Genomic DNA, 26,851 nt, shown 5'->3' on the forward strand with positions numbered 1-26,851 from the left:
GGCAACTTTTTTTTTTTTTTGCTTCTTTGAGATATCTGGATTTTTTTTTTCGTCAATGTTGAACACCTACATTTGTTGCCACAATTTTCTGTTTGGTTTTCGCACAGGGTAATACAGAGAGTAAAAAGATGCTGTTCTATCACACACAGATTTTATTTAGAAAACTACATATTTCATACATGTTTCATACAAATACTTATAAAATGCATCAACGCTTATTAACACTGTTACAAAAACCATGAGTAGTGTGTAGTCTGTGATGATAAATTTGTTTAAAGTGCCAATATATGATAACTGACTGGTCCCTGACATGTGTTTGAAACTGTTTGTAATGATTTGACAAGTGTCCTGGTTGGAGAGGTACGAGCAGGTTGAACAGTATACTCGAACCTGTGCATCATTTCCCTGCCATGACATTTTTTTTTCTAGCAGCAGTGGTCCATCTTTTTTTTTCCATCCACTCATATCCAGATTTTTTTTTAAAGCAAATCCATTTGGCATCTTTTTTTTCCCGAAATGTTCCAAGCCCCCCCCCCCCCCCCCCCGGATATCAAATGGTCCACCCCTAACATTAGCAAAATTTCAAAGATGTGACAATCTTAAGCCATGTACATTATAAATAATCAGCAAGGAATCAAATCTTAATTTCAATATCAGGAAGTATAAATATAGTTTTATCTGTGCATCCAAAGCTCTGTATGAATATGGATATCAAACTACGTGCATATGTAAACTTTCTGATACACATATATTTGTATAATTATTAGGGATGATGGCAACAGCACATGTCTATAAAATACCCCAAAGGATTACAGCTCACATAAGTAGACTATTTACAGTATGATTTGAATTAAATTGTGGCTGACCCATAGGCATGAAGGGGCAGAGATGCATGCAGTAACCTAGATTCTATGCTTGTTGTCGATTTGGGCTATTACCTACAACTTGGATAATAACCCTAATCAATGACAAGCATAGAATTTATGCTATGCGTGCTGTTACTCAAATGTAAGCAGTAAATCATGTGTTCGTTGACACCAAACAAGGTTTCAGTTTATGACCGGGTTTTATTTACTGTGAGACATGTAGCGTAGCACATTTTACACTGTAATACTAACTTCCTACTAAAATAAAGCATACAGGTTAAGGAAATACACATTTGTTGTGCAAAGATGACATCTCTCAACTAAACATCTGGTCTTGTCTAATTTCCTATACGCGTTATGATCGCTACGATCATCTCCACCATAAACTGATTACTCTAGCACAAGAATCTGTGCTTACCCCAACAGTGATGTATTGGTGAGTTGATATAAATGTGATGTGATGACTGTTATCGCCACGTGATTTAATCAAACATGGCCATACTATTTGACGATTAGTGAGCAACTGTCTACTGTCTGAATGAAGTAACCAATTAAAACTGCCTGTCAGCTTGTGACAGATTACTACTGACAAACACTGTCCAGCCTTTTCCGAGCAGGCGGTTTTGCTAGATTGTTAGTAAAATTTGTCAGTATGGTTATACGTAGAGAAGATAGTGATCGTACAGAAAGTCGACAGATATAGGATCTAGACTACATCCAATAAAATAAGGCAAGCTTTCCTAAACTAGTTCTACCTTTTAAAACCCTTCATCATATTATATGTACAATGTAATTCTATAATCTGCACATATAACGCATGTGTGCAACTTCTGAATGAGAGGGCATCAACATTGAATTTTTGATCTGGCCAACATATGAACATCTGTGGTTCTGATAAGCTTACCAAAGATTTATCCCAAACAGATCATCAAAAAAAATTCACAAAATAGGACATCATGATCAACACATGGCCTAGATATTGTTAGCACTATAGACTGCAAGCGTGATCCTTTTGTGGTGCGCATATTCAGGTGATGTTTTAAATTATCTGTACTGGTATCCCATATCATATACACATACTAATATATAAGTTATAAGGGTAATCACATAATGTCACACAAATTCTATAAGTGAACTTCATTCGTTTAGGAGGAAAGGGTCTAGCATCAATGCTATTGCTGAACTTCCACTTTTGCAAGGCTAACAAAATTTCGAAAACGTTCACGCCTTCAATTATAACATGTTCCATATTTACTACTGATATGTTGATAAGTTGATTAAAATTTACTACTAATGTGAGATACAGTGATGGGTTTCCGATAGTATTTTAATGTGTTTACTATGTTTTTACATTGCATCGGTCGTAGTGATATGACCGGTAGAATTTTCATCATGGTTTACATCATATATAAAGGTCTTGATGTCACACTTGTGAACATTCATTTACGGGGAAGATGTTTAGTACTAAATGAATGAAGTTAGTTTATTGAGCTTGTGTGACATTGTGCGATCATCCTTAAGAAGAAAGTTTTTATTTCTGAAATATGATATATGGACAAACATGTATTTGCTATACTGCATCAATAACAGTAGTTGTTTACCATTTTAGTTAGTTTAATCAGCTTAGTTTAGAAATGATAGATGCTCTCTGACGCACAATTACAGATTACAGTACACAGCAGTTACACAGAATCCATCTTATTGTATCCTTTTTCCTTCTTTTTTTTGTATTCAATAACATTTTGATTGGGCATACTACAAGATAAAACTCTTTTTTCATCACATTTTGTATATGGAAACTTGTCTTAAGTTATCGATTTCAAAAACTGTTCCCATTTTTTAATGTGTACATTTACCTTATTGTACTATGTATGTTTTTTAACCAACAAGGTGTCTATACTCAATTGAATACCACATTCATCTGGTCTTTCTCCTTGTGTACAGTACAGTTCTAAACTCATACTCTAACATTCTAGCCTGGTGTGTTACAGGCTGTGTAACCTGATGTTAATGGGGCTAGCATCATGTGAACATTGGGTCTGTGCAGACATTACCCATTGAAGTATTTAACACACACTATTAAGTGCCAACATGAAGTGCGTAGTCTTAGCAAATGCTAGTGAAATGTTAGTGCCAGCCATGTGTTAGCACTGTAAACATGATAGCCAAGTCTCTGGGTTACACTGTATAAAATCGAAGTCAACTTGAAAATCCAACATATGACACATACTATAGGCTAGCTCTAGACAAAATGACAATTGTGCAATGTCATCTTATTGTAAACGCAAGATATAAAATATACCTTGCAAATTATGTAAACTGAGAGGCCAACTTCCCAATCCATTGTATAAAGTGAAATTCAACTGAGATGAAATGACAAGAATATGATGACTAATGCTGATACTTGCATATGTATTATGATAAGATCCACTTCAGAATTTACCATGGTAGATCACTCTGACAATATTACACTGCTATTCTGAGTACTCATTTTAAAGGGTATCATTTCCTACTACCAGGTACTTGAAAGGTTCATCTTTTATAACGGACAGCTGTGGAACATTATCCACTTACGTACATGTACACTAAGTCCACCCACACAAGTTACACATGTACCTACTTCTTACATTATATATATATATCCATCCAATATATCCCTGAACATACATACATCTATCCTTCTCACTCAATATAATGACGACATCTGTCCATCTCTCTCACTACAGTATATCCCTGAACTGTGAACATATCTACATACATCCAGCTCTCACTATATCCAAGATCATACACATCCATCCATCCATCCATCCTTCCAACAATGTAGCTCTGAACATATACGTACAGCCATTCATCCATCCCTCTCACTGTGTGTACACCTTACAACACTGTACATACATGTATCCATTTAACTGTATCACTGAACCGTCAACAAACATACATGTACATGTACATCCATCCATTTCCTGCACTTAGCACTGAACATTTCATACCTGTACATGTATATCCATCTAACTCTCTCACTAAGCACTAAACATACATACATTCATACATACATACATACATACATACATACATACATACATACGCACACACACACATACACACACACACACATACACATACATGTAAATACATACATCTCTCTCGCTATATCCCTAAACAATACACACACGAGTCCATTGACTTTACCCAATTAATCCTTCAACGTATACATACAGAAAGATATTACATGTCAAAATTGTGCCCAAATTTTGATCATCGATATTCTGAATACAGTTCCACTTATTGTTCCTTTAATGAAAATGCCATCACAAGCAATTCGAAAGTTTGTTCGCAATTTTTCCAAACCATAACTGTCATTGCAGTAATCAACAAGCATGAAAAATGAAATGATAAAATAAACATTGTAGACTAACCTGTTGGGGGTGGGTTTGATGTGTAGGGTAGACATAATGTGCACCACTGACTGGATACCTGTGTTGTTCCTGGCCTGGATAGATATAGCCAGCACTGGCAGTGTTCTCCCGTGTATTCTGTGGACTCTGTGCTCTTGGTCTCTTCCCGTAGGGTGACAAGGCGTCACGAGAATGACCACTTGGTGGTCTGAAATAGAAATCATAGCATGGCCTTGAATCAACTAGGTGTAGCTGCTTGGAGTACTGTAGCATCATGCTGCCTTCACTACTGTGCAGCTAGCTGGCATGAATAGAAATCGGCTTATTTTTTTGGCGCTCCAGCTTTGTACATATGTGATTCGTGCATACAGGATATCAACTTGTATAGCCTAGGGTTGTAACATTTATGAATTAAATGTAAAACGGCATGATAGACAGCTGCTATCACATGATCTATAGGCACACTGCAGTCAAATGAAAAGGTACATGATTGTACGCATGCTTGATTAGATAGTTGGACAATACTTCTGACTACTGAGTACTAATGTCATGTGAAGGCGGTATTATGTCATAGCGACCTTGACTGACTATTTGATAAGCCATAGGCAACAGCTCAGCTCTTTACTGACTGTAATGGCTCAGATGTATTCTACAGTTGCATGTACTTGCATTTAGAGGTCTGACTTTCAATTTGCTGTCTTGAATTAAGAACACAATTCAACCATTTTAAATTAATATTTTAATTTGGTTACATGTCCATTTCTAACCACAGCTTACTAAATAGTTGGGGAAAAAACCATATACATGTATATTTCGAAAATTCATATATGCTGCAATTTACATGCAAATCTCACTAATACATGTATATATAAACTAGTCCATTAATTTACATATTAACACATGAACAGGCATATTCAAACAAAATGAGGTATTATTACATTTATTGCATCTGAGATTATCATTCTGGGACCAGTTGTTGTTTTGTAACCTTTTGACCTGTCTTCTCTTTCATTACTGGAGTACACTGTATATGCACTCCAATTTAATGATGTCTGAGCTTGCAGCAGCCATTATCATCATTATTACTATTATGATTTTGGAAAGGGATGTTGTTTGATGACTCTGTGACCTTTCCTTCTTTTTCATTACATTTGAAGAAACTGCAATCCTGATAATGTCAAAGCTAGTAATAATCATTCAACTGCAAATTCAGCATGATTGGAGATTATACGCTTGAAATTAGAATTTGTTTGACAAATATATCGCAATGATGGAAATAAAAGTGAAAGTGTGCCATGAAGTGGATTTTTATGATTGAATGTACACGTAGTGAAATGATGACAAATTTTAAATTAATGCGTACTATCACTTCGGTATTTATAATCACAGACTACATATTACTTGAGATATTTTAAACTGCGCTATTGAAGTAGTTTATTGCATTATTGGTGCTTTTGTACATTTACCATCACAGACACATGAATTATTCATGATTTTTGTAACCATTCTATCAAGGTGAAGAAAAAAAAATAATTGTGTTTCCGATAACATGGCCTCAGAAATTAGGGTAGGTAGGTCAGGATTTTATTTTATTTTATTGTATCTTTTAAATTTTTGAAAAATATTGCATCAAATCAAAACTAAACAAAATGTCAGTCAGAATACCCCTTCTGTGAAAGTTTGATGAAATATGAACAGACATCACTGGAGACAAAAAACAAACATGCACGAAGGTCAAGAGGTCAAAGAAATTATTTTGTTTTTGTTGTTCAAAAAAATTTACAGTCAGCAGCTAAATTTTTTTCAAATGATAAACATTTATCATATATTGGCACTTTAAACAAATTTATCATCACAGACTACACACTACTCATGATTTCTGTAACAGTGTTAATAAGCGTTGATGCATTTTATAAGTATTTGCACTTACATATGTTTACATGTAAATTCACAAATAGTAACTGATTCAAAGATCTTTACAACCTGTTACCACACTACACTGTATATGGTTAATATCATAGTTGATTGTTATGGTGTTTTATTTTATGGTAACAATATTTGACTCAAGTACAGGATTTACAGTTGTCGTTAAATACTCTGACTAACACCTCTGCTTTGGGCCATCGTTAATTTACTAAGAAGTACATTTGTACATGAGGGTAGTGTTGTGGATGTGCTTATGCGCTATTTTTGAAATGTGAAAGATGCAGCCATGGCCGTTGCTCTTCATTGAAAAAGAAAGCCCAGAATAGTGTGTAAGTAGGTTCTTATTTAAAGTCTAGTTCCTATATGGTGTCGTTACAATTTACACCTCCAATGGTTTAGTTCGAGCTGACCATGTTGGCATCTAGACTAGTTCCTGTTACTATCTTATTAAAGAACACTGCACATCAAATCAATGCACAACCCCAAATATTTGGTGAGAGAAGAATGGCAACAACTCCATAGCAAGACATCCAGAGCTAGTACAATGATGTATGATGGAAGTAATTACATGTATTGTTACGTTTGTACTAGCTACCAGCATATCTGACTGTCTGGTATGGATAGAATATTACATTGTTATGTTTAACACGCTGTTGTTATGTTACATTGTACATTGTATGTTATGTTACAATGTATGTCAATAATATAATACAAAAAATGTACAACACAACATAACATAACATAACATAACATACATGTCATATTATATTAGGTCATCTATTATATTTATTATATATGATATGATCTGCAATACTATGTTAGACTTTTGTGGGGGGGGGGGGGTATTTTTGGATGTCCAAGAGATTCAGATTGCCTCAGTATAGTAAGGAATTGTAGCTGGGTTGGGTTTTTTTTTACAAACACCAATAAAAAGAATAAAGAAAAGTGTTTAAAATGTTATAGTACACAAATAAAACGAAAAAAAAAAATACTGCAAACAAAGCAAAGCTGCTAAAAGTGATGACGCCATTTCACAGTCGAAAATACTAACTGACATACTGTTTGTACATGTATATCTGATGACCAAGTATATGTACCTTCACGGTATACATTGTACACACGTAAGTACGTAAGTATATCATGTAACAGCATACATGTATACTTTATTAATGTGCTTGATGCTGTGTAATTCATACTGATCTTGGAAATTGATACCTCATGTTATTTCTTATTCAGGTGCTAAATAATGTAGTACCATGTAGCAGGAAAGAAGTTTTGTCAATAATAAATATCAAATCATGCGTGGTCACACACAGCCTACTTTGTAAAAAGGAATTCTTTGAATACAAAAACAAAATCTAAAAAAAAAAAATTCTCATTACAAGAATCACTCTGATACAAATAGTCTATCTTGAAGAAATAGCGCCAGTGGTATTGTAGCACAACTTTACAATTTTTTTGCATATTGTGATAAAATCATCACATGCTTAATAGTTCTTCATCTACACATCCCCAAATGCATCCCCCTTTAAATTCCAGATCAATCTGTTCAATAGCTTTGGAATTACAGATCGTTGACCCAAGTCACATTTGTAGACCTCATTTGCATATCACTGGCGGAATCACAATTGTTTAATCTACATGTACACACCCTAAGAACATTCCTACCAAATTTCAGGCCAATCTGCCAAGTAGTTTTGGAGTTTAAGATTTTTGACAAAAAATAACATTTTGTTACCCAAAATGCATCTCTGATGGGATCATTTTCATTTGAACAATGTCCATCTACACACCAGAAGTAATGTACCCACCAAATACCAAAGCAATCGGTCTGGCAGTTTTTGACTTGAAGTTGTTCACACACACACACACACACACGCACGCACACGCACACACGCACACACACACACACACACACACACACACACACACACACACACACAGACATTTCATGACACCTATAGCCCCACATCAGTGTTCAGTTGTGCTAAAAATGTTCACAGAAATGGTACTATCTGGTAGTCTTTCATTTCATTTCATCTACTGGATAGATTTTCTCACAGTTGCTTTTTTTATACCATAAAAAATATTCAATCAAGATAATTTGAGAAAGTACCACCATCATTTTGTAATGGATGTGCAGCTGTCTATTTTTATTACCTTAATGGCTGGAAATGATTTGTAACACAGTAACAATTGGGTGACACTGTCAATATAACAGACACCAGTAAAAGGTTAACACTGTAATGGCAAGGCGGGGTCATTCAATTAGTGAGATTCACAAACACTATTTGTCATGCCATTATTTTCTTGTTCAATTTCTGTTATTGCTTCTGACAATGTAGATGTACATGATAAGGTACTAAATACATAGGTCTGTGACCCTGAATAGATTGAAAATACATTTACCATGGCAACTGATATGACATCATACTTGGCAATGTGTCAACAACTACCCTTACACAATCACAGACATCAGACCCTGTATAGAACGAATAATATGTTCTTATATAATGTATATCTGATTAGTGAACGATTGACCTACATAATCAATGTAAGTGTGTAAAAGGAAAGGGCAAAGGGCAAAGTTGTTTTCCAACATACAAGTTGGATGCAAGAAAATTTACACAAGATTTGTCTGGATGCCAAATGGTCTCTACCTAAATCATGTCTGGTCAAATTCCCTCAATCAGCACAAATAGTTTTTCATCCAATCAGTGAACCCCCAACTGTTATAGTGATGTAAACGGTGTATAACAAGATGTACACGAAAAGTTCAAGATGTACACACGAGAAAATACACACATGAGAATGATGTACGCATGAGGATACAATGTATGTGGGTTGCGTGTCCTGCCTGCCTGATTTTGTATGTACATGTAACTGCAATTCAGTGTACAGGTAAAACTGTAAAAATACTGCCAATGGCACTGTATCACAACTGTAGTTGGCTGTTGCTATGGGCATGGTCTTGTTACTAGGCATATTTGCATACATTTGTGGAATCTTTATTAATTTGCCTACCCTTTCCAGTTTTCATCTGTGCAATATAAACCATCATTTAGCTGTTGCTATGAGCATGGCCCTGTTGCTAGGCATATTTGCATATATTTTTTTAATATCTATTCACTTACCTACTCATCACTGTTGCTATCTTTGTAATATGCATCACCACTTCACTGTTGCTAAGGGCGTGGTCATGGTTGCTAGGGCCAGTTGTGTCAAAATGTTTTGACTAACTGCAGAATAACACCTCCAGAAACATCCCCACCAAGTTTCAACCCCATTCACCATCCAGTTTCAAAATATACGTTTTTGACCAAAATTGAGATTTTTAGACCTAATTTGCACATTATTGATGGGATCACGTTGTGAATACACCTTCATCTACACATACCAAGATACACCCCATTAAATTTCAGCCCTATCTGCTCAGTAGTTTTCAAATTATAGATTTTTGACCAAAAAGACATATTTTGTTATGTAAATACTATATAATTATTTTCTGGGGAGAACACTGCCAGTAATGCTACAGATATGATTGTGAATTTGTCTACAAGGTAAATTGTCTGATAGAATCTACAAGGACTACCAGGACATACAGTATATACCTCATGTATGTTAGACCTTGCTCATTAGTTTCAGTTACCCAGTCTCCCTCTGGCTTCTGTTGGCCCCAGACAGTCTGGGGTAATTACAGCATCAGTCATTGCAACAAGATACCTGTGCAGAGAGGCTGACCCACAACATGGATTCTGTACTACAATCACATGGTGTCAACTCTTAATCATCAAACAAAGATGATTTTCAAACATCTTATACCATGATTTTCATGAAATATATACCGAGCTGGTGAAAAATCAAAACTAGGAATCATTTTCATCCAATCAGAAACTGTCTAAGTCTGACGACAGTCACCATATTACCTTCAAATAACTGATGCTATAGCCTATAGTATTCTAGACTTTCTGGGACCAGTAGAAGCCAGAGGGAGGCTGGGTAATGGAGACTAGTCGACACACACAGAAAGCTGCAGGTTCAATTCCTATCTTTTAATGTAAATTTCCCTACAGCCATGTACAGTATGCTAATTACCATCATTTGTCGTTAGCAGTAAACAGTGGTTGCAAAATCTGTATTGCAACTTTTCATAGCATACAATTTTTGTAAACAACCATGGGATCCTAGATCCTAACCAACTCTGTTTACTGATTAGAACACTATGTGAGCAAAGATTACCCCTTAATTAAAATTCAAAATACAGTTCACATACTGAAGGTTTATTTTAAGATTGTATGACTGGCTTTCACAGACATACTTGTCAGAGGTTTCAGTAGAAGCCGGTAGCTAGAGAAAGTACCCGCCTACTATTGTCATTTCTCTGCCTACAAGTTGTACAACCAACGGCAAGCAAGCATTTACACATGGAACTTGTATCAAACCGGAAAAGTAAATACATGAATTAGATTTAATAACATGTCATTTGGAATAGCAGTTAGAACTACAGATTACACTTCATGGTTTGATATGGACAGGATTTTTTTAAAAAGCCTCTGTACTTCCAACATGCTGTGCCAAGTGATATTAATCCAATTCATTTGTTTACTTTTCCTGTTTGTAACAAGTTCTGTTTGTAAATGCTTGTTTGTTGCTGGTTGTAAACAAACTGATAGGAGCATCTCCAGAACCTATATCATTGTTATTTTCGTACCAGTGATCTTGCTGTGGGTTACCCACAATGTAATTTTGTCTTTGTGTGACGTTATCTCTCAGCTCACTTCACTCAAGTGAAGTCACTGCTATTGATCAAGAGTTACATTTGTATAATGTCTCTGATCAGTATTCTGTGCACATAACACAGTATGTACATGAATCAATACCATCAAAAGTAGTAATGAAGGAAAGAAACACAGAATGGCAAGACCTTCAAAATGTATATAAGTAATGTATATAAGTCTCTGTACTTCCAACATGCTGAGCCAAATGTTATTAATCCAATTCAGCTGTTTAATTTACCTTTTTGTAACAGGTTTCGTTCGTTCATGGTCTGATGTCTGCAGTTGTAGAATGACATAACCATTTATGCATAATCTACATTATCCTCTCTTTATCAGACAGAACCATTCAATTCATTTGTAATTTTAATGGTGTATTTTACACTGGTGAACATACAAATTACAAAATGTAAATTTCTAGTTTTATTCAATTTTATACACAATATCATTCAGTACAGAATGTAGAACTTCTACATTTGTACCACATCATTTGTTGTCTATTCAAGTGTGAACCACTTTTGCACATTTTTTTTATAAATATTAGCTTTGTCACACTTTTAGTCACCGCAGCGCTTTGTAATATGTTTGAAATATAGTGAACACACCTACTCAAGCATGAAATGTAGAAATGAGACTTCCTGTGGTGTATTTGAATAATGGGATTCCATTCAAAAGGGGATTTTACGTAGGGATTATAAATATCTTTCAAAATGATTCTATGATATTAGTATTACCGGTATTAAAAATGAAAGCAAATCACAGTATCTCTTTACATTACCCGTGCAGATGACAGCAAAACAGTAAAGCGGAAGAGTTACGAGTTAAAGTCTACTGCATACACGATGATTTACAAATTGCAGTGAACTGTACCCAGCTCCACTGTGATAAATTTTACATATTCCATTCTAGTCATGTGTAAATGTTATTGACACCATAAATCATATGTGTATGCAGAGAATATAGATGATAGCGTCTTTTATCATTGATGAGATGCAGTCATGACTTGTAAACATTGTGTAGTCAAACGAAAGGCTAATGATCATGACATGATAGTTAGCTAAAGGGTATGAACGTGATTTCAGGCTTGAAACTTATGTAGACTAGTGATACCACAATGTTAAAAATCAATGTCATTGCAGCTCATTACGATTAACGTATACTTAGATGTTATTCCCCAATATTTTCCTTCCTTCAGCCAAAGAAAATACAAGTGATCTAAGTGGCCTCTGTCACTATGAGTCGCTAGACTGACAACCCTTAAGTCACGAGTATTTTCCGACTGAATGTAGAAAAATATTGGCGAATATCATAATTATATCGGGGGCAGTAATATCAAAGAAAAAAACGGGAAAGTAATGGCAATTTTGAATTTTTGACTTCATATTTCGAATACAACAGAATCAATGATGCAAACACACATTATCATGATGTAGAATGACCAGAGTACACATGTTAATGTATATATTCCGTATATTTTTTGTTTAACTTGGCTTGTACATGGTGTAATTATGACTTGTCTGTTTGTCTATGAAATCTGTACACAGAAAGTTACTGATTTTTCTTTTATATTGATAGACTGGAACAGACTACAATAACATGTAGACTTTAGTACAGCATTATGGCATCACCCAGGGAGTCACATGAATCTCAGATAGCAGAGGTCAAATGAGGGTCAAATGACAGATAACATAGTTGTAGTGGAGGTCAATGGTGGTCATGCGATATTCTGTTTGCGGTTGTCTTGTGGTTAACTCTCTGATGAAAGATGTCTTTTTCAGGTAAATTTCTATGACGATACAACACTGCTGCATATGACTAACCACAATGCTATAAATGTACACTTATTTATCATTTGTATGTTTGGTACAAAACAGAGGCTAGATAAACACCTGCCATCTGGACTATATATGTGTATTCACAGATATCACAAAGCCTGGCAGAAGGCAACTGGAAAGTAGAAACTGAAAACAAACATTTCAACAAAGAAACATCTGTGGTATTAACCCTTTGACAACTTTTAGACTGATACATGTAGAGGGCGCTGTTCACTATTGAGACTACTGTGACTTCTCTACTAATAGTACTATTGTGATACAAAATTTAACATCCTGAATATTACAGTTTTGCGAGTTCAACTCTATCATTCAGTCAGTGATAGGATTCTATTAAACCATGATAATCAATACTATTGTACTGTTCAGTGAAGATATACTAGTATAATGCAAATGTCAAATCAATACATTTAGCTTACTACGGATACATGTACATGTGATTGTCCTTTTAATATGGGTGAATTTAGTCTTATGGTTGAATTTATTTGTCACAATACAATGTATGATGATGTTCTCCTAAAAACATACTTTCCATTCAGTAAACTTTGGTGAATGTTTAACCTCATATTGTTTTCCCAAAAAACAAATACAATTTTCATTACATTATAATTCCTACTTCTTCCCTTTCCTGTCTATTCCATCTTGAGTGAGGGCGCCATAATATTTACAACATGACTTGCTTAGAATTGCTACTTTTTACAACTCTGGTCATAATTCAAACTACAATTTCTGTTTACCTGTGATGTTGACTATGTGATAACTTATTCTATGATACACATAATGAATATATAAAAAGATCGAAGTAATATCTTTTTGAATAATTCAATATCACAAATAAAATTATCACTAATTTATGAAAAGACCATAACCATTTCATGTTGGTAATCTTAGTATCTTTTTTTTTTTAAATTCTTTGATAAAATTTACCCGCAAATATTCACTCATTACTATTTGTAATTGATTATATCCATTTCACATTTGTGTAGCATACATTTTAGTAAATCTATACTTTACCAGTATGCATTTTAAATTACTTGGATAAAGAGCATGGAAAAGGTAATGTACAAAGCCATAGAAATAAAGGAGTAAACAGGTTCACCCAGAATTTATCAACCAAACATTCACTAACTGTTATCAAAACTAAATGTAGTAAACAACTTTGGGTCTGAGACAAATGTAAACAACTTAAGATCAGAGGTTAACAGAACCAGTAAGCTATTTCCATTCCTTGTTTACCTAGCTATATGTTATCAGAAGTGATCGAATAAGATGTAGCAAAGGAGAAAATGAGGAGAAAATACAAGAAAAGATATGTAAATAGCAAATGAAAATGAAGCACTGGCTTGTAAATATGTCACTGGAGGACTAGACAGGTTGAAATGCTATCCTTTGTTACTATCCATAAAAGACAATGTAAGACTATATGGTGTGATCCCAATGACATTCAAAATTTAGGTACATGTAGGTACAATCCATCTATATATGTACACAACCACACACACAACCACACACACACACACACACACACACACACACACACACACACACAGAGTCAGACACACATGCACACACAACCACAACCACAAACATGCACACGACACATCAAATTTATACAGTGTATATTATTATATGTGTGACTGTGTACATGTATATCTGTGTATAGTTACTCTGTGTGTGTGTGTGTGTGTGTGTTTCATAGTATGTGTCACAGAGTGTAAGCATATATTGTATTATATACTGGTATATCTACATACATCATGTATACATGTACCTACAAATGTATATGTGTGACTGTGAATGTGTACTGTTCAGAAAGTTGTGTCCTTCCAACTATTTCTAATGCCATACTGTACTTTTTATATTTCACACATTTTTCAACAGCATCTTCACACATGTTCAAATGAAGTTAGTACAGATGATGCTGTCCGAATTCAATACATTTTCTTATTTGAAAAAAAATTTCATTCAAAACAAAAATGTTCCATTTAACACAATACAATTTTTTTCATCAAGGATTATAGCAAAATACACAACAAATTGAGAAATTTTGTATTATTTCTTTAAGTCCTACACTCCCACAGTTCAAACAGTAATAATTTAATTTTTATCTTCAATTTGAATTCAAATTTGTTTTCAATAAAATATTGCTAATTAGACTAGGCCATCACATTCTTATGTCAAACGTTAACTTTTAGTGACCCTCCTAGAACTTGATACCCCCCCCCCCCCCACTACGAAACATAATACGCCAGTAAATCAACAGAGTTATTTAGACTACCAGTCACGGTGCCAGTGTGTTAGTGACCATGTGTGAGTGTGGACCTTAGTATCAGAACTAGGGCAGTGACCTTTTTATTTGATTCTGTTGTTGACGTAAAAACTCTGTTTTTCCGGAGCTTAAAACCCTCTTTATACCACATCTTATAGGATTTGAACATAGAAATTTGCACTGATAAAAAATGCATAAATATTTAGAAGAGAAACCCTGATTGACTTACCTGTCTGGCTGTCTGTTTGCCATCGTTTCACTTCTTTCAATGACGATCCGCCATCTTGTAAGGGCAGTGTGACGTTAGTCCTGTCTCTTGAACGACACGAATGTCGAAACAATCGCAACGAGCTCAAAAAGTTCTTGTGGTAGCAGTGACTACAAACCTCTGTAGTTGATCTTAAATAGATCAGATTAACAACCGTGGACAATACAAAATGATAAACGACAGCAAAGTATATCTAAAACAATCCGGATTTCACGTACACATTGCCTCTCGTCGATGTACACTGCGTCTGCAGCTCCAGACGGTGGTTGGTGGCGCTATTTGCATGGCTTCAAAGAAATGATGACGGTGTACTGACGTTGACCTTTGTTTGTATTGTTTTTTTGTTTATGCTATTTATGACAACTGTTTTCAGTAAAAAATGGAAGCGTGGCGGGGGGGGGGGGGACATAGTGGTTTACCCTGGCTCATATTATGCTCTCTGCATAAATTTTGAAATAAAACAAACAAACCGTCCAAACAAAATAAATAAATGAATAAATACTGTCGTTTGCAGGTGCAGATATATGATGTCAAAACTAAAAGCAAAGACACCTGCAGTACCGAGATATGTTAGTTTTGTTACAGAATACAATAAAATGTCGATAAATATTGACATGTTTTGCCGATAATAAATGAAATAACATATGGGTTTCCAGGATCGCGTGAACGCCACACCATGTGTTTCATAAAGATGGTGGCCCTTGCATGCAGGAAGTTTTCACTGTATTACACTTACGAAATTCAACATGTACAAATATGCATACATACATACATAAACAAACATGCATACACATATTTCACTGTATGAAATTTCGCCTCTGTGCCCTCATGATCAAGGAAAAGGGAACGTATTTCTAGAAAATATTTACTTTCCGATCGAACTTTTCCCGGCCCTGAAAGTGACGTATATACTATAGGGTTGGGCATATTGGACACATTTCTTGTTTTCCTTGACCTTGTCTACAGGCTAAATTACACGTAACTGCAGTAAGAGTGGAACAATTCCGCTCTGCCTCGGTGGTCCTCCACTTTTTTTTTGCAAAGCCCGTAAGAAAATAAGTAAAATGAATAATGTTTAGTACCTCGAAATAAAATTTAAAAAAACCCAATAATTTAAGAAGTATTGCAAATAAAAACGAAGCTACAATTATTGCAGCCACAACGTTTTGACTTGAATATATCTCCCTTTTCCTGCTTTCAGACGGAGAAGGAAGGGACAACTTACTCTGTCTGCAAGCAGGACTGATACATGTATTGTCCCTACCTTTATGGAATAGAGCGTGTATTGACACATTTGTAGTAGTTAGAAGGATACGTGTGATATTTGCCAGAAAAAAACAACAAGAATCTAAGCAATAATATGTGTTCCTATGGTGTAGTTTACTCGATTTGCACTCCTTTTCTGATCTTTATTTTAATACCAGGTATTTTCACACTGACATACTACTTTGGAAACCTAGGTTTCAGCTAACACATACACACACACACACACACAGAGAGACACACATACACATACACATACACATACACATACACATACACATACACATACACATACACACATATATACACATACACATACACATACACACACACACACATACACATACACATACACATACACATACACATACACACACACACACACACACACACACACACACACACACACACACAAACTTAAAACGGTGTCTGCTGTGATAGATTATGTAAGTGACAGCGGTGCCTCTGTTGTGCGGATATAATCATCCTGTAATCAAGGTAATGCAGACCGTCCACTGGAAGTCCTCAAAATATACCCTACAACTGAGGTCATGTAAGTCATCAGAAACGACACCTGACCATGAGTACCATTACAACTGTAAACTAACATTCATTCAATAGCTTCTGTCATAGACCCCAGGTCTATGCTTCTATCAACATGTCGAGACAATAGTCTGTGTTTTACTAGCATCAGGATTACAAAAGTTGGCGTGAAAAAGTTGTCAGGCAGAGCTATAGAAAATTTTATCCATAACAAAAGCCTGTTAAAATAACTGTTTACTCATTATTCAATCATTATATGTATTGTTATTGCATCATATAATATAGGGCTATTATATAAAAACTTTCTAAACAAAATTTCCCCTTGATGTTTTTATCTTGCGACAATACATTGTATCTAAATCACGATTGCATGGTGCGGTGAGCTGAGGTCCCCGCAATCTACACCATCCCTCCATAGACAACCTGAACACCCCTATTACAACGCCCTTGTATAGTTTCTTCCAAAATATTTGAGGACAAAATGGCGGACAACGGAGATTCAGACTTCGGGATAGCTCACTATCGCAGCAGAGATCCCATAAAAAACCTCAAAATTAAGTAAGTTTGTGAGTCTGCATTACACGATATATTTAGTAACTTCACTGTGTGGAAAAAAAATTATATGCTTGTACTACAGAAAAGATAGAACCCCCTTTGCACACGGACAGGGCTGTGGCTAGAAGTTACCGGAAGACTTTATATTTGTTATTTTATTGTATTATTATTTGTTTTTTTTGACTGTGTATCATTGACGTTAGATTATTAATACAATGTACTTCAAAGAGGAATCATGTAATATAAAAATTCATGACGTTATATGACATGTTCTTTGAGAGATCATTTAATTTCACTATTCTGAAGGGAATGGTGAAAGTTTGAAGACACTGTCTTCAACAAATAAACATGACACCAGCTGTAGTCGTCAACCTGGCTCTGGATATACTAGCTGCGGGCTTTCGACTCGTCATTTCGGAGGGGAGACGACGAGTCGGAACCCCGCAGCGGGTATATCCAGAACGATAGTCAACCGATTGCAATGATGGTCTACTTGTAGGTTTCTATTTTCAGTATTAAAATGTAACCATGGAAGTATAACCCACTATACTTCCATGCACCATGGATGTATTAGTGAGACTAATACATCCATGCATGCACTAACCCACTGCAGCTATTAATTATGCAACAAACATTTCATTGTGTTATAAAATGCTGTATTGGAGTTTGATTAATGCACATTGCTAGTGGTTTTGGTAAGAAGTATACTGTATAGTGTATTGTATAGCTTTGATCATGGAGGTATAAGGGGAGATCTTCCTTATACACCCAAGCTTTGATACAGTTTCATCAGGCTGATTGCCATTAATGAAACTTGAAGTGGGAGTTTTTATGTAGATTTTTTTTAATGCATGGCACACAAATGACTATGTACAGTAATTATCATGTTCATGCTCAATGAATAAGAACTCAAGACATATACATATTACATATATTTGTAGAACCATAGACATCTATGGTAGAACCAATAGATCTTATTATTACACTGTTTACAACTATAGATCTGATTATTTCTTTCTTTCAATTTAAGAGTGACTCTGCAGCCAGTTACATCAGCCACTACAGTACCCACAGCAACCAGTCTTCCAAGTGGAGATGGAAGTCGTGTTCAAGACCTGACGACACAACGTAAGGAACTAAGAAACTGTATTGACCATAGACTGTAAGATAGTCATACGTTGTGTCATTCACTGTTATCAGCCTAAATCAGACTTCTTGAGAGACAGTCAACTTGTAAGATACAGTATGTTGTTCAACCCTAATCAGGCTTCTTTCTTTGAAGTAGTGTCTGATAGGGTGACACAAAATCTTGCAACCTATGTTGATCATCCCATAACCTTAGAAAGAAAGACTGTTAAAGAATGAGGATGGGTTACATGTATTACAACACAGTTGATACCAGTGGACTGACCATGCAAATTAGTTTTACATGTACTTATTCTCAATTACAGAGTGACGTCATGTACACATAGTTCCTCAATATGTTGTACAAGGCCAACATGACTGGTGAAAATAACCCCTTCTGAGGGGAAAAGGGTTGGCAAATGCATGAAGATTTCCCAATATGGCATACCCATTTACAGACCATGGTGAAAGCCAATAAACCTAATACCTAAAGCTTGCAATAATCTATTGAAAATCTTCACAGAACAGTTTTCGGGAAAAATAGATTGTTCTACTTGTCAGCCTTGCTATTATTGCAAACTTGTTTCTGAAAGATTTTTTTTGGAACAACCAGGGGTGAAAAAATCATTTTGTGAACTGGTGGTCCCCGGACCAGTGCCTTAAAAAATCCAGTGGTCCTGCTGAAAGAATTAGTGGTCCAAGGTCCCGCTAATGTGAAACATTCAATCTTACCTATAAATCTGTATATTCAGATGACTTTTTAACATAAAATTTGTGTGGTTCGCCCAAAAAAATCGCTAGTCCTGGACCCAGGACCAGTGGATTTGTTCACCCCTGACAACCGTATTTTCAGCAAATTTAAATATCTGGATCATAATGTCGAGAATTTGGAATTTGTTCCTCAAGCAAGAGAATTAGGGTAAGAAATAGATTAGGGACAGGAATTTAGTGAGACCCTTGATTACAGTAGATTTTTTTTCCTGAGCTGAAATTGGATGCTGTTCTATAGTTGCCCCATCATGTTATTATCTTTGATGTTTCTATTTCAGAAAAAGATCCAGATGGTTCAGAAGTGTACACTTTCCGATGGCAGGAAAAGGTATTTTGTAAGCGGGAAGAAGAATTGTATGCAGATGAGAACAACTGTTTCAGTCCACTAGACTATAAATATCATGATGAAGTCGTCCAGTTACAAAATGCTGGTGGAAGACCAACAAAAAGATTGTTTTCATATGTTGATCATGATAGATTTACTAACATTGATGAGGTAGGTGTAGACTTAGCAACAATAAATTGAGAACGACAAACTTTTAGATATCATTGCACCTCATTTAAAGCTTAAAGTGGCCATATGGATGACGATGGGGGTGGTTATTTCGGATTTTTAATTTGTAAAATAATTATATCCTGGTTTCCTACTTGAAAAGTAAATGTGAAACAATGTATGCCAAGTCTGTGTTTGTAACTTAATACAATACAAAAAGCTAAAAAAAATGTGTCAAAAGTTTGTTATTGCACGTACATTAACAAACATTTTACATATTTTATTAATATTCTGCAATTTATTGTTACAAATTAGGACTTGGCATATGTTTTTTCACATTTATTTTTTAAGTAGGAAACTATAATAAAATTGTTTTGTGAATTAAAAATCCAAAATAAATACCCAATCCTCATCCATATGGCCACTTTAAGATTGTTATGCAGAGTGATAAAGTTCATTTCACAATGGCAAATATGCATTTGTTGTAAAGTAAAAAATAAAATATTTTATTTGGTTGTGTTTCAGCAAACCACGATGATGACCACCTCACCTAATGAGCAACCTACCTGGCTGGCACACAGAGTTCGCAATGTCAGACAGAGGAGAGTACAAGACAGGAGAACCAGAGAAAGGTCAGAGGTCAAAATAGTGACTGACAGTTAAAAAAACACCATTCTTACCCTATTTGTAGTTTGTGCTCTCACAAAGGTAGTGGGCATTTAGAAAATACTGTACCACAGAAAGGTCACTGGCAGGGAGAAATGTAGTGACACCATCCTCATCCTAAGGCTAGCTTGCACCCAAACTGAGGTGGTGATGATGTGGAAAATACTGTATGAAGCAATTCTAGTAAGATAGATTGTCAGTATTCCATAATAACTTCATACTCTGATAATCAAAAATATTCATAAACAGATATAATACTTGTAAACTTTAGAAAATATATTTTACCTTTAACTTTATACTTGACAATACTTTTATTTCTGTAGTGAAAGCAATGCTATGTTGGCTAAGATGAGTCCTATCATAGACAACCCATCAGAAGAATTCAAACTACGTACCCACATCACCAATACACCATTTCAAGTTATGCATATCATGGCTGATCTTACTTCTCAAGGATCTCAGTAAGTTAAACTTGTAATATGTGTGTAAATGGCAGCCATACTTACTTCTATGTTTCTGGTGACCTAACTGACCCTATGTTTGGCATGCATACAAGTAACATGTAATGAGATGATGTGTATGAGTGTATGTAGGCAATGTGATATGTAAATGTATGGCAGGATAGATTGGTAGCAGTCGGATGTACTGTACAATTACAAACATTTTCCTCTGTTTATACAGCAAAGCTGTGATGTATTAAAAGCAAGTTGTAAGTTCTCCAGTAAATAGGGCCCTGTGATGAATTCAATGAAGAACACAATAATTGATCAGCTTGCCCAGAATTTATTTACTAATTCTAAGAGTGTAACAGGAACTTGACTAGTTGCAAGACAACTAATTTTCATCTCCCTTTCCCACAGTTGATACATATAAGATTGTGTTTAGATGTTATTGTAAATCTATCTTGAGACAAAACTGTGTAACCATTTCATTAGATAACCCCAAAAAATTGAACCCATTACATGTTAAGTTACGTAAGTACACAACATACTGTATTTTTGCATGACAGGGTACCTGATTTGGAAGATGAGTATGTCCTATGTACAATTAAGGTAAGGTAATTCTAATGTATATAACTAGCTGTGGAAATAGCATGTTTAGACTTGTTAGTATACTATTTTAGATGTATATTCAGAGGTAGAAATTCTGTTCTAAGGCGTAAAAATTTAACTCATGCATGGTACACCCACTTTATTTACAAAATACAGGGTATATTTGTAACTTTAGCCATGGTAAATATGACATAGCAATTAGGGATGATCTTACAATGTCATACAAGCTCAATAAACGAACTTTAGGCATTGTCCTAAAAAATAGAATGAAATTGTAACACCTTCTGTACAACTATGTAGAGTGTAGACTGTAAGATATGTTGTGTTGTTTCCCCTCCTCTCTCTCTCAAAGGAGAGGGGTTGATCAGTGTGTGAGAGTGGCCCGTCATGGCGCACCTTACAGACTATGCAGACTGTTACTTGTAATCACATTTGGATGAAAGTGTTATTAACTTTTACTGACTTAGGTGGACGTCAATGGTGTGATCAGTGTGAAACCAGATTTCAATCGACACAGAGCCCCTTATGTTATAGTAACCGAATCATCAAAAAGAGATGCATATAGGTTTACACTTCAACATGTGTCTAAACAAATGACAAGAGAGGAACGATCTAGAGAAACAAAGATGTACAGAGAATTATACAGCAGACATGCAGATTTCCTTGCAGCGTGTGTTGGACACGAGTTTGAAGATGTAAGTTAATTTCAAAAAAATTTTTACTGTATACTTCTCTATGTGAAATCCAATACCAGTATAATGTACACAGTATAATTTGCAGAATTTTTTGAGTGAAAATAGTGAAAAACAATGTATATTTGCTAATAAACACAAACCCAATATACTTATTATTTGATCTATTCTGCAGTCTTGAAAACTTAGTCATGTGTATTTTAAATAATGCAGACACATTGAAAGAGTGCTTTTCCCAGTAAAAGCAGGACCATTTTGTTTGGGGCAAACTTTTTTTTTAGTTCTGCCAGATAACTGTTTTTCACGCCCTAACTGTAACCCTAATCACAGTCCCCCCAGCATTGTTTTGAAACCTGACAAAGTTTCTTTGCATAAGTCCTTGTTTGGGTAAATAAACCATTAACACCTTCTTTCTAAAGGGGATGTGGACTGTGCCCTTATCTGTACATAAGTCATAACACAATTCATGGTTTGTTGACAGGTACCCAAGGGAGTTCTTAGATTGTTGATTCTAGGTGAAGTCATCTCAGCAAGAAACTTTGAACATGACAACCTCTACATACACTACTTTATTGAACTACCAAGAAGTAAGTCTATACTTTTTTCCTCTGAAAATGAATCTACAGTCCAGTAACTGTAACTGAAATAATATATTTCATAATGTTTGTTATTTAATATGTTGTTTTTTTTGCTGAGGTGTGTTTATATCAATGATCCATGGACATTAGAGAGAGCCAACATCTATGTAGGATTCCACCAATTTACATTTAAGGTGCGGATGTTATTCATGATTTTTGCATATGGACATCACATCAGTGTAGACAAAACTATCGACAATGAGTAGAGAGGGTGGTTCAGATTAATTGAACTGTTTTCAGTAAAGGTTTGATATATTTCTGGAGTCAAAAAATGAACAAAAATGTTAAAATGTTACTGGTATTTTAAAAGAAGGAGTCTCAGAACAAATTTATTACATTCTAATGAAATTCTTTGTTTTTTTGTACACAGATTGGTCAGCAGCCAGAAATCAACAGTTATCAGGAGTATCACAGATCTGTCAGACAAAAGTAGAAGGAAGGGTAAAAATCATTTATCATACTTAGAGTGCCATAAATATTTGGACAGTTCAGCTATCCACGTAGCATACATAATCCACCATACTCATTGTCTCCTCAAAATAATGTACATCACAAGGTTCTCCTTTAACTTAAGTATATTAAAGTAACTTTCCTGTGACATTTTACATTTAACACAGTCAGAAATATGAATAACATGTTATCTGATGACACATGCAAGCACCATATGTGTTCTAACAAGAATCCATATCTACCTGAAAAACGGAATAGTGCCAAGAAAATGGTCATTTTGACAGATTATAGTTAGATTGTCATAAATGTTTACAAAAGTGATTGCCTGTGAAAGAATTTTATTCATAATTTGTTCTATTTGGTAGGAAAATGTAGCATATTTCTGTTACCCTTTTGAGTTTGATGTGCTGTATCGTAATGAAGATATTACTGAGGATGAGAAGTATGTGCTACCACATTGGCCACAGTTGTTTGTTGAGGTGTTATCACTGGATTCCTGGCAGAGATACCGTACAGAGGGTTATGGTTATGTAGATATGCCTGGAACACCAGGTAAGCTCATTATTCTATCCATGTAGAGGTCCTGGTAGAGATACCAGACAGGTAGAAGTCTCGGTTGAGGTACCATACCAGGTATATTGAAGTCGTGGTAGAGGTATCGCACCATTTAGATCAAGGTCCTGGTAGTGATAACATACCAGGTAGATCCAGGTCCTGGTGGAGATACCATACAGGTAGAGGTCTTGGTAGAGGTACCATACCAGGTAGATCGAGGTCCTGGTAGAGATACGGTACCAGGTTGAGGTCTTGGTAGCGGTACTGTACCAGATAGAACGAGGTCCTGGTATAAATACCGTACCAGGTAGAGATGTAATTCTGAGAGGATCACATGTAATGCTAATAGTTAGTAATACACTGGGGAGGGTGTTACATAACTGGGATCCACAAAACTCAATGTTAAAATAGCACTTTTATCTAAAGTCAAGACTACATGTAGATCAGGCAGGACATTGAGAACACATTACATATACATATGGTCTACAGTTATATGGCATATTTCTCTTTTCAAGGAATTCACAACATAGAAATTCACACTTGGCGTCCGATGGGAAACTCAGTAGTGGATAAAATGAGAAGTTTCTTCATTGGTGGATCACCTGAGCTGGAAGACCCAACATACACTGCTATACCAGCAACACACGAAGGAGAAATTCTGAGCAAATTTGGTTTTAAAACAGAGAGTTCTGGCACAGTTCAACTCAGGTTGAACATGGTACAACAGAGTCAGTAAGTCAATATAGAAAGCTATGACCAGTACTGCATTTCACATATACTGTTAGTGACGTTGAGGGCGCCATTTTCCTTTAAACAGCAAATGCTCAGTCCTAGATTTCAAAGGAATGGCCATTCGTTGTAGACTTGCTCACTATACTAGAGTGGATTCAAATATCTTGTATTTTTTCCCTTGTGTTTCTTTCTTGAATGAATATTTCATTTCACATCTCAGCAGTTTGGTGTCCTTTTCTGAGCAACAATTTTTTCGTCATGTTTTATTGAGAGATTTAATTCCTTACTTTACAGGATTTTTATGGAATCTACCACATCAAAGAGGAAGGTTGGTTCACTTATTGATAGACTTGGGTAAGTGTTATTGTATTTCAAACTTTAATTGTAATGTTCCTTCCCTCACGTCATCAAATCTCAGAAATGAACTGTAACCCATTATAGAAAGTTCCTACATAATTACTTCAATGTGAAATTGAGTGCCTGAGTTGATTTTATAAAAGATGTTAGTATGCCTTCATGATTAAACCCAGCTAGAGAGTAAGCAAACTTTCCAGTTGATTTTTTTTGGTACATAACAGTTGGATTATTGTTGATTGTCAGAAAACTCTTGCTTAGACTTACACTACTGTACAATGTACTCTATATCTCAATAATTATGTAATATTTGTATTCACAGTGGTCTCAGTATGCAGCATTCCGTCCAAACAGTATTAGGTAGGTGACAATTTCAAATTTTTTAACATCATAAAGTCACATTCTATGTGCTTGAAATATTGTTACCAAAAGACTAGTTAACAACTATTCACATATGGTTGACCAGATGGCCAACAATCTACACAGTGCACAACCCGAGGCCAAGGAATATTCTACATGGATAATAAATCATACATTTGCATATATGAATAATTTATTCATTCATGTAATGGGGTATATTCAACATAAGTCATGCCCTCACTAGGAGCTAAGATGGTGTTTTACAGTAGGCATGTAGTCAGAAGTTGTAAACCACTTACCCTTACCAGTAGTCCCTTGGCTTCACTACTTCAGTTAACATCTGTTGGTTTATATTAAATGCATGCATTTGAATCCAGTCCAGTTTATTTGCCTACCACTGTAATTTAAAAGTGTACTAAGGCAATGCGTTAAAGTCTTATATTACCACCTATAAAATTTAGAAATTATCAAATACAACATTATCACCGTATACTAAATAAAGTTATGTTTATTCATTTCAGAAATGTTTTTGAAAGCCAGGAAGAAAATGCAGGCAGCAAGAGACAGTCTACAAACACTGTAACTTGGTACTGTACTTTGTCACTATAATTTGGCACCATGTCAGGCATTGCTACTTCTAAAACATTCTCTAGATGTAACTCACGTCATTGGGCAGTGGTATTGCTGAGCAGCAGTTTATTGCCAGTCATTGAAAATGCTTTCAGTACTACAAGATGTCTTTGAGTGGAATACTGTTATTTCAAATTACTCATTGAGTTACAAGTTACAGGAAGATTAGTGACCTGGTGGGAGTTTCAGTACCGGTAGTCACCTGATGTTTAGCGTCCGTCCTAGAAAACAACACTGTACAAAGTGAAAGTAAATATATTGGACACTTTTAGTCTTTTATAATGGATATCAATTTTTATGTCCTACAATATCTTCTGTAATTTAGTCTTTTCAGTTTTTGCAGGCACAATGTTGTAAATACCGTAAGTTATTAAGGAAATTGAGAAAAAATACATTTAATTACTTGTGATTCAATATCATAAAAAAGTTAATGACCAAAATCAAACCATCAAACAGTAGTATTGAAAGTTCATTTGACCAAAACTAGTCAATCAGGGGTTGAAATTTTGTTAATTTAGGTAAATTCTGCTGTGAAATTTGAGATAAAAACAAGAAATATAATGTAAATAAGATGGCTAATTTATTGATCAACTTCTTAAAATGTTTACTTTGATAATAATCAATATGGTCTATTGATTGAT

At 35.2% G+C, this 26,851-nt stretch overlaps 2 protein-coding genes across 6 annotated transcripts in view; one reads left to right on the top strand and one right to left on the bottom strand.

The window, feature by feature from the left end:
* The window catches only part of LOC144448936 (uncharacterized), a 51,602-nt gene extending 36,036 nt beyond the window's left edge, over window positions 1–15,566 (bottom strand). For all 5 annotated transcript variants that reach the window (XM_078139318.1, XM_078139315.1, XM_078139317.1 and 2 more), the window contains exons 1-2: window positions 15,293–15,566; window positions 4,283–4,469 (exon numbers count right to left, since the gene is read on the bottom strand). In XM_078139318.1, the coding sequence (XP_077995444.1) occupies window positions 4,283–4,469; window positions 15,293–15,315 (210 nt within the window). In that variant the 5' untranslated portion in view covers window positions 15,316–15,566. The remainder of the gene's footprint in view (window positions 1–4,282; window positions 4,470–15,292) is intronic.
* Window positions 15,567–17,618: 2,052 nt separating this feature from the next.
* Window positions 17,619–26,422, top strand: LOC144449419 (tectonic-like complex member MKS1). Its single transcript, XM_078139950.1, has 14 exons — window positions 17,619–17,695; window positions 18,723–18,820; window positions 19,867–20,084; window positions 20,607–20,713; window positions 21,071–21,208; window positions 21,757–21,799; window positions 22,267–22,494; window positions 22,973–23,078; window positions 23,500–23,570; window positions 23,945–24,131; window positions 24,650–24,866; window positions 25,161–25,220; window positions 25,543–25,580; window positions 26,102–26,422. Exons 1-14 carry the CDS (start codon window positions 17,619–17,621, stop codon window positions 26,161–26,163), a joined length of 1,650 nt encoding a protein of 549 aa, XP_077996076.1. The 3' UTR covers window positions 26,164–26,422.
* Window positions 26,423–26,851: the final 429 nt, after the last annotated feature.

This window comes from Glandiceps talaboti, chromosome 18, assembly GCF_964340395.1.
Source record: "Glandiceps talaboti chromosome 18, keGlaTala1.1, whole genome shotgun sequence".
Classification (NCBI taxonomy): Eukaryota; Metazoa; Hemichordata; class Enteropneusta; family Spengelidae; genus Glandiceps; species Glandiceps talaboti.

Excerpts from the sequence above, each read along its gene's own strand:
- LOC144449419 (XM_078139950.1), top strand. The coding sequence starts at position 17,619 with ATGGCGGACAACGGAGATTCAGACTTCGGGATAGCTCACTATCGCAGC. Across the intron at positions 21,209-21,756 it reads CTTACTTCTCAAGGATCTCA|GGTACCTGATTTGGAAGATG; the intron begins GTAAGTTAAACT and ends TTTGCATGACAG. Across the intron at positions 25,221-25,542 it reads TCACTTATTGATAGACTTGG|TGGTCTCAGTATGCAGCATT; the intron begins GTAAGTGTTATT and ends TTGTATTCACAG.